This window comes from Centruroides sculpturatus, unplaced genomic scaffold (assembly GCF_000671375.1).
Source record: "Centruroides sculpturatus isolate CEXI.00-Female unplaced genomic scaffold, Cexi_2.0 scaffold594, whole genome shotgun sequence".
Lineage (NCBI taxonomy): Eukaryota > Metazoa > Arthropoda > Arachnida > Scorpiones > Buthidae > Centruroides > Centruroides sculpturatus.
The window spans coordinates 352377-361714 of record NW_019384999.1 but is presented as its reverse complement, the minus strand read 5'-3'; the positions used below and the strand labels follow the sequence as shown (position 1 = coordinate 361714).

General features: G+C 29.9%; 3 protein-coding genes across 4 annotated transcripts; 1 reads left to right on the top strand and 2 right to left on the bottom strand.

Moving 5' to 3' along the window:
* Positions 1-1389: 1389 nt before the first annotated feature.
* Positions 1390-2669, bottom strand: LOC111633185. The gene has a single exon (XM_023377709.1). The coding sequence runs from the start codon at positions 2408-2410 to the stop codon at positions 1445-1447; it is 966 nt and encodes a 321-aa protein (XP_023233477.1). The 5' UTR covers positions 2411-2669; the 3' UTR covers positions 1390-1444.
* Positions 2670-2772: 103 nt separating this feature from the next.
* LOC111633182 (protein RFT1 homolog) lies at positions 2773-4505 on the top strand. Its single transcript, XM_023377705.1, has one exon. The coding sequence runs from the start codon at positions 2847-2849 to the stop codon at positions 4503-4505; it is 1659 nt and encodes a 552-aa protein (XP_023233473.1). The 5' UTR covers positions 2773-2846.
* On the bottom strand, positions 4447-9012 carry LOC111633184. 2 transcript variants are annotated; one of them, XM_023377706.1, is made up of 2 exons: positions 8930-9012; positions 4447-5750 (listed from the first exon to the last, which is right to left on the bottom strand). In XM_023377706.1, exon 2 carries the CDS (start codon positions 5748-5750, stop codon positions 4512-4514), a length of 1239 nt encoding a protein of 412 aa, XP_023233474.1. In that variant the 5' UTR covers positions 8930-9012; the 3' UTR covers positions 4447-4511. The 2 variants fall into 2 exon arrangements, with proteins under 2 accessions (XP_023233474.1, XP_023233475.1); XM_023377707.1 differs by lacking the exon at positions 8930-9012 and adding an exon at positions 7736-7787.
* Between the last annotated feature and the right edge of the window lie 326 nt (positions 9013-9338).

Here is a 9338-nt window from a genome sequence, read left to right as displayed (position 1 = left end):
GAAAAATTTGGATCGATCAAACTTTTACGGTAGGGATACGGAGAATTGACCAACTGCGCATGCGCTATCTGCCGTCAGTCGATATACAATCGAAAGTTGTGCCGGAAGCAACCCACGAAACTTTGACAAATTGGAGGAAACGTAACTTTTTACCGACAATGTTGCTTATGAATAATATAAAATTTTAAGATAAGAGTTACTTTGGTTATAAAAAAAATAGAAAAATGATAAAATTAATAAATACCGTAATTATAGTATTAGATGTGGCAACCTCGATGATTTTGCGCATGCTCACGATAGACTGTTTCGTAAACCGTAAAAAAAGTTTGTACTTTTACGGATACGAAAAAGGCTTTACGGTAGTTTATAACTATTGCTATAGATATCCGGAGTAGCAAACATATACGGATACGGTTACGTTACGGAGTTTATAACTCGACCCATAGGAACGCAATACATATATACCGGACTTACTAGAATGTAAAATCTCATAGAATCTAAGACGCACGTTAATTTCTACATTCAATGGATTTTTTTATTTACTTTTTATTTTTTTGAAAAAATACAGTATACAGCTCGATACAAATTTTTACAGAACTGATCCAGTTGACATAAATTTGTTCAGTATTTATTACATAATAAATTTGTTCAGTATTTATTACATAATAAAGTTACATCGCTATCTTCCATAAACCGGAAATTTTTTCCACTTTTCATGTTTGGCTCTTCTAAATCAACACTGAATTCAATGCTCACATCTTCTCATTTAAGAGATAGAAACTTTACTATTGAACACATTCAAAATGCCAAAAAGAAACTACATTCACAAAGAATATTCCTTTTTAAAGATAATAAATTAAATTATTATCTATCATTTTTTTGTCCCGGTTTGGAAAAAAATAAATATAATAAGCCTTAATATACAGTATATACGAGTAAGCAATTAAGTGCTTCTGCAGGAGAGAGAGTGAGAGGCAATGATGTCAAAATTACACAACAGCTTTAGCCAATTACCGTGATGATTCATTCTTACTTCTAAGCACATGTGACCAGACCACCCCCGAAAAATTTCTGGAGTTTGTCGAAAGTCCTTATGCGATTGATCCTTCCAAAGCAGGGGTCGGCAACCTGCGGCTCGCAAGCCANAAGAGATATACTTGAATTTTAACATCATGTAAATTCATATATATGAATAAAAAATTATATAAAAACATTAATATTAAAGAACAATATTGTTATGTGCTGCCATCTGATAGTTATTTTTAGGATTAAATTTTCATTTAAATTATGGAAATACAGTACACATTTTAAAAAAATATGTTTTAAAGCGATTTTAAGATATTTTGACAGTTCATATACAATTTTAATAACTGAAGTTTTTGTTTTTTTTGGTTAAATATATCAACAAAAATATTCACTAACTTGAAGATACATCTTAAATTATTTATTGGAAAGCACAAATTAATAAAAGTATAGGAACAGAAGTGAAAAAAATGCAATAAATACTTTTTCGTGGAACACACTCTGACGTCAAAATACCTTCGCTCCATATTTCGTCACTGTTTGTCATGGATACTATTACAGTATCAGTACTTTTGAAACCAAGTGGAAAATAACAGCTGGTCATATTATTGCAATGATTTATCGAGTTATTATAATTATAACCTGGTTTTTCTAATTCGATGTCAATGTATATATAGTTTGGCACAAGATCTAACGTTGAATCAGACGAGAAGAAAAAATAATAAAAATCAGAACTGGCAATATCATAAGTTAATTTATTCTTTTCTACAAATAAACGTGCTCGTTTATTATTGCATCTAGAATTTGAGGTCAATGGAACGTGTTCTAAAGCCTCATGGCACACAAACGAATCGTTTGTTTCGTTAGAAAACACACCTTGGCTGCTGGATATGGAAGAAGTTTTATCGTCTGATTCATCTTCCGATTCCAAACTTTCTTCGCTCGAAAATGGCGCGTTTTTGTAAGAGTGAATGCATCGTTTTAGGGACGGTGTTCCTTTAATCACGGACATTATGGCACCGGGAAATCTAGAGCACATCTTCAAACTTATGGAGCTTCCTGTAGGTAGATAGAAGGCTCTGTACTCCATTTGGTTGACACTTATCGTAATTATTTCCTTCATATGGCGATTTATATGCATATTCGTACTTAACTGAGGTAATGATGGAAACAAATAAGCGTCTAAACTAGCGTTTGATGTAACTTTCTGCCCTTTGCACCAGATACTCGAGATTTTGTTTTTCAATGGAAACACATCGTACGAAAACACGGGTGATTTCATTGGCGTATACACTTTATGCTTCATGATGAGCGGAATGGAAAAAAACACCGCACCCAAGATGACAGTAATGATTGTTACTATAAACGGTCTTGCCGGATTTGACATTATTTAGAGGATAAACTTGGCTTACTTACATTAAAACTTTTACATATTCTTTCTATTGCTTTCAATTGTTTCTTTCTATCGAAGATATCATATTTATCGGCGCTTCCATTAGGACAAAGTTCATTGCGATATAACAGAAAGGTCTTCAAACAATTTATACAGTCTTATCATTAAAATAAATTTTGTAATTTTATGTCGTATTCCTTTCAAATATACATACATCTCATAGAATAAACTGAAATGTGTTTATCTAAAATATGTTATGTGTAAGCATGACCTGCATTTTAATTTGATTTGACAGTAGACGGCGAATTTTCAGTATTGTTTCTTTATCGCCATGGTGGCGCTGTAGTGAACGATAACCTAAAATGGCGGAGTGCTGTTAATCGTTGTTGATGATTGTTGGATTCGTTTAAAGTCATTTGTACAGTATATAATGGATGGTAATAAACTAGTTTTTGTGGCAGCTACGTCAGCAACGTACAATATAATTTTACAGCTATCGATGAGGATATTGACTTTTATCTTAAATGCATTTATTTTGCGTTATATTACTAAAGATGTTTTGGGTGTTATTAATGTACGATTGCTATTACTCTACACCACTCTACAGTTTTTGAATCGAGAGTCGTTCAGAAGAGCGTGTCTAAGTTCCAAACAAGCCACGTGGTCTCAAGTCATTAATATGACGTGGTGCATCGTTCCTTTATCTATTTTTTCCGGAATTATTTTTAGATACATATGGTTATATTGGTTACTCAAGCCTGAACATTTTGTACACGAATATGATGTTAGTGTGAATGTTATTGTGATATCTGTGATCATAGAGATGCTGGCAGAACCTATTTTCATTACAGCTCAATATCATGGATTTGTTCGACTTAGAGTTGTAGCAGAAGGTTTAGCTCTTGTTATAAGGAGTATTGTCATGGTGACTCTTGTTGTCCTTTCTCCTGAAAATGGAATATCTGCATTTTCCACTGGACAGTTTTTAGCTTCAGTTGTTTATACTTTGTTTTATTACTTTTATTTCTATATTCGTACATTGAAAATGTATAAGAATGATTCCTTTCCATTTTGTTCTATTAGAGATTTTTTTCCTAAATTTCTTGAAGAATCATTCATAGATTGGAATATTTTTGTACTTACTTGGAGTTTTCTAAAACAAACTATACTGAAGCAATTATTGACTGAAGGAGAAAAATATGTCATGTCGATATTTAACATTCTGAGTTTTGCTGAGCAAGGTGTATATGACGTTGTAAATAATTTGGGTTCTCTTGCTGCTAGATTTATCTTCCAGCCGATAGAAGAAAGTGGTTATTTGTATTTTGCACAGATGTTAAAGAGAGATGAGTCAATCAAGAATCAAAGAAATGAAATAGCAATTTGTGTAATGATATTTAAATATTTATTAAAATTAATGATAATTCTAGGTCTCATTATTCTAACTTTTGGTTACTCCTATGCTAAATTATTATTATATTTTTATGGAGGAAGCATGCTTGCTTCTGGTGTTGGTCCAACACTCTTACGTTGGCACTGTTTCTATGTATTGTTTTTAGCAGTTAATGGTATAACTGAATGTTTTGTATTTGCAGCAATGAATCAAAATTCAATTGATAAATATAATAGAAAAATGCTTCTGCTATCTTGCATATTTTTGATATCGTCATACTTTTTGACCAAACTTTTTGGTGGTACCGGATTTATTATGGCAAATTGCTTGAATATGACCTGCAGAATTTCCCATAGTATTTATTTTATCCATAATTATTTTCAAGACAGTACATTTCAGCCATTGGGGATCAATATTAAACCTTCTGTTATAATTGCTTTTATTGCATCTTTTTGTGTAACTTGTGTGTCAGAAAATTATCTATGTTGTTCTAGAACCTTAAATTGGATATTACATATTATAATTGGTGGATTATGTTTTTTATTTGTAATGTTTATAATAACAACAAAAGAAAAATCATTAGTTTTATTTTTGTACAAGTTATGGAAGAAAAAAAATATACTTGAAGATNTAAAATTTGTATATATAGTCTATTATATATGTAAAATAACATTGTTAACTGGTCAATGTTATTAACATAAACTAACACTGAGATACATTAGGTTTCTTTTTATCCTGCATTCCTAATGATGTAACATAAGTGTATGATGGCGGAGCACTGCATTGAGAATAAGATGGAGGTGGCGAAGAAATTAATTCTGATGGTAATCTAATATTGGGCCTAGAATACAGAGTTACTTCGGAACCTGCTAACAAAGGAATTTTAGGCGGTGCAGGAATAGTAGGAGTCCTACGTATATTTTCTCTAGTTATTTCAACGTATTTAACATTACTGACATACTTTGGCTTTTTGCAGAGCATTATAGTACATCCTATGCACAATAATACAGTAAGTGGTATTAAGACAAAAAGTAATATGAAGAAAAATACTCTGGGTTTACAGCTAGATATGACTGTATAAGACACAGCACCGGCATCGTTCTCTGGTTCTACTACTATGATAGCTCGATTATCTGATCCGAATGACAAAGAGACCTCACATCTAAAAGCACTTTTACAAATTGGAGGATTACTGTAAATGTCGTAAGTAGTTCTGTTAAGAAACACATGAATTTTAGTTTGGCTTTCATCAGAAGAAGAATGATAATCTTCGAGTGAAAATACATAAGTCTCTTTTTCGTCGACACTAAAAGATAATGCTGTAGAATCACAAGCTTTTGCACTAAATGGAATTTTGAAAGATTTAAAATGCTTGCATTCGCTTGGATACCAATTTCGAAAATTCTCATTAAATTTTTTCTTTGATTGATTTTTCCAAAATTTCTTAATATGATCACCAAAATCTTCGTCTTCGTCACTTTCTTCACTGGACGAATCCTCGGAACGAAATGAATGCGTTCTTCGTATTCGTAAGCAATCCTCCCATTTTTGAATACTTTTGAAAATCCGCATAAATATCCCATTTTTGTTTGTACAAGCTCTAATATCGACAGCAGAACCCGGAAGAAAGAAATACTGTAACTGACTTTCTTTACCGAAATGTAATTTTTTTGTAAAATTTAATCGATAATGACGATTAAAATTTCGCCGAATGGTAGGCTCTCCTGTAATACGATAAGTAGAAATAGGATGAGATGATGATACTTCTTGCCAGCCGCACCATACATTTGACAATCTATCCATAATTTTCATATCTGTTGATGCAATCCCAGTCCTATACTCTGGATGTTTAGACATTACAACAAAGAGAATAGTCAGTAGAACAAGAATTAGTATTAAACAAATGCAAATTCCTGCAGCTGGAGTTCTCCAACGACCCATCTAAAAATGAATATAAATATTTATGGATTAGGATTTATAACATAATTTTATCTTATATCTATTATATTTTAATCATTATGTATTCTAATAATTATTTACGAAGATTGATCGTTAAATAAGTCTCCTATCGCAGCATTCTGCGAAGTGCATGGATAGAAACTTGTAAACACCATCATTCAATAGACACAAGTACATAAGATAGAGGCCCCCACTAAGGCCCACCAAGTTTGAATTATTATTTTGACCAACCTCAATTTTTTCAAGAAAGAATTAAGTTATTATTTACAGTCTAGATGATAGCTTAGTCATTTCTTGGATAAGAAACTTGGTGTGCCATAGTGGGATCCCATCTTAGAATATAGCCTGTAGGCTACGTGTGAAGTCACTGTTCGTTTTGTTGCGTCATTGTGCAAAGTCAAGTTTAAATATGAACTCGTTTTCCTCATTCCGTAGAAAACAGCAATACTCTAAGGAGACGGCGAAGATGCTTAAAAACTTAAAGTTACAGATTAACCCGCACTCTCCTTACAACCCAGATTTGGCTCTATCAACACTATTAATCGAATGCCAAAATTCAAGTTTCTGTAGGGGGGGAATGGATCGAGGAAAAGCCATAAAGTTTTTGAACGTTTGGGAACAAATATATCACTCTAAATGTCGATTATGTGGAAAATGAATATGTAAGATTGAAATAAATGATTTTTGCCGTCTTTTGAAACTAATCGCATCATTCTAGTCCTTTACAAATTCATTTTATAAGAACGGATATTTTATTTACTAATCAACTTTCTTAAGAATTAAAAATTTATAAGGTTTTCTGTATCTTAATTTAAATATAAATAATTTTATGTAAGAAAATTAAATATGTTTAAAATTCGTAGCCATTTATGGTAAAATATGAATCAGGTATCACGAATAAATAATAATAATCTGTTTACTATAGAAATAGACGAGTCCTTCTGTATTAAACTCATCATTTTATAATGAAATAGAAAATTTATTTGCTCCACATGTATACCTTTTAACTAAATTTTTTTTCATTCAAATAAAGTAAAATACAAGAAAAATGTAATATAAAGTAAAAGAAAAGTATTAATAAACATTTTTTATAACTTAAACAACAAAACTTGCATGTAAGATTGTGATCTATTATTGACTGCGAGTAATTAAAATTTGTATATATAGTCTATTATATATGTAAAATAACATTGTTAACTGGTCAATGTTATTAACATAAACTAACACTGAGATACATTAGGTTTCTTTTTATCCTGCATTCCTAATGATGTAACATAAGTGTATGATGGCGGAGCACTGCATTGAGAATAAGATGGAGGTGGCGAAGAAATTAATTCTGATGGTAATCTAATATTGGGCCTAGAATACAGAGTTACTTCGGAACCTGCTAACAAAGGAATTTTAGGCGGTGCAGGAATAGTAGGAGTCCTACGTATATTTTCTCTAGTTATTTCAACGTATTTAACATTACTGACATACTTTGGCTTTTTGCAGAGCATTATAGTACATCCTATGCACAATAATACAGTAAGTGGTATTAAGACAAAAAGTAATATGAAGAAAAATACTCTGGGTTTACAGCTAGATATGACTGTATAAGACACAGCACCGGCATCGTTCTCTGGTTCTACTACTATGATAGCTCGATTATCTGATCCGAATGACAAAGAGACCTCACATCTAAAAGCACTTTTACAAATTGGAGGATTACTGTAAATGTCGTAAGTAGTTCTGTTAAGAAACACATGAATTTTNATAAAAATATTTATAACAATGTCTGAAATGTTATCAATTTAATACACCTAAGTACTCAATAAAGACTAAACGTAGTTAAAAACAAAAAAATCGTATCTAAAATAGTATAGGAGAATATCATAATTAGTTTTGTAACCTATTTAAATATACTACTAATAAAATTTTAATATATAATAATATTACTATTAATGAAATTATTACTAGTTAAATACCTGCTTATGAAAATAATATAAGTTGGTATTTATTGAATTTTTTACGAATAATTCCAAATATGTAACAATTCTTAATTATATAGTTTAATTATATAATTAGATATAGTCATATGAAGTGACTATATCTATTTATTCATGTGAATATATCTACTGTATATAAATGCACGGTCATACAAAGATTGGTTTAAAATATTGATACCGAGGAAACCTAAACTGCATGAAAACTAAATAGTCAAGTATACTGATACACTGCTCACTGTCAACTACATTCTTACATTATTTACAGATGAAACAATTTATTTTATTACTTTCGATGTTTCATTACTGCTTTTAAGTGGCGCATACAAATAATGTTTACTTTCTCGAAATATTAAAACACATTTTTGGGGAAATAATCAATTTTAAGTAGAAAAATTAATCGAATTAAAATTGATCTAAATTAATTTTTTTTAATTGATGTTATATAACGCTTACCATATTTGAATTGTTATTATGAAGTTTTTTAGAACGGTATAATTGTAGCTTAATTAATGTAAAAAATAACAATAATTTCCTGCTTAATTTGCTATTTATAAAGGGCCGCAATTAATTATTTGTACAGTATATAAAACACTATGTAATAAATTGTATACTTCGTGAATTAATGCTATTTATTATTATAAACAATTAGACTTATTAGTTATTTTTAATGTTTTTTCTCTGGATTAAATATCTAAATATTCCTCAATATTTAGTCATATTTTACGTCGGTTGCTTATTATTGTACTGAGCTTTGAAGAAAGTATTTAGCAAAATAGTATAATTGTATTCTTTAAAAAAGTCATTAAATTAAATTAATATTAGAAACGAATTACGATTTTGTATATTTACATTAGCAAAAATTTACACGCATAATAATAATAATAAAGTAATAAAATTTATTTATTATATCAGAATATTTTCTAGATAACATAAAACCTCTATAATATTTTCTCGATAATCTCTAAATTCAGAAAAAAATTTTCTAATCGTCCGCTTGAATTAATATATATAATTTAATGCATTAATAAATGTTATAAGTAAGAATCTTAATTGAATAAAAGCGATAAATGAATTCTAATTTAATAGAGATTTTATGAAGATTAATAATAAAACATCATTTCTTTTTTTATGCGTAAAGAAGGAAATTAAAATTTACTTTAAGGAACAACTTACTGTTGTTATCCAGTTGACGGAAGAGACGATTCCCTATTGCAACCTCCCTATATCTGCGTCATTGTCATTGGCATATCTTATCGAAAAATAAAATCTCTAAACCCGATTAATAATAATTATTATTATAAAAAAATACGAAGATAAATTTAAAATGATGTAATAAACTTAAATAACTATAATTTAATTTCCAAATAATATATTCAAAATAAATATATTAAATAATTAAAAATCAAGAGTACTTTGTCCCGTCGTTTCCGTTGTCATGGAAATAACGCGATTTGATGACGTCAAAGTAAAGTACACAGAATAATAAGCTCATAACTGCTTTTAATAGACTTTATTACTAAATTTCCTTTTATATTAGTATATTATTATTAAAATAAAAACGAGCATGGAAGTGTACGACTGC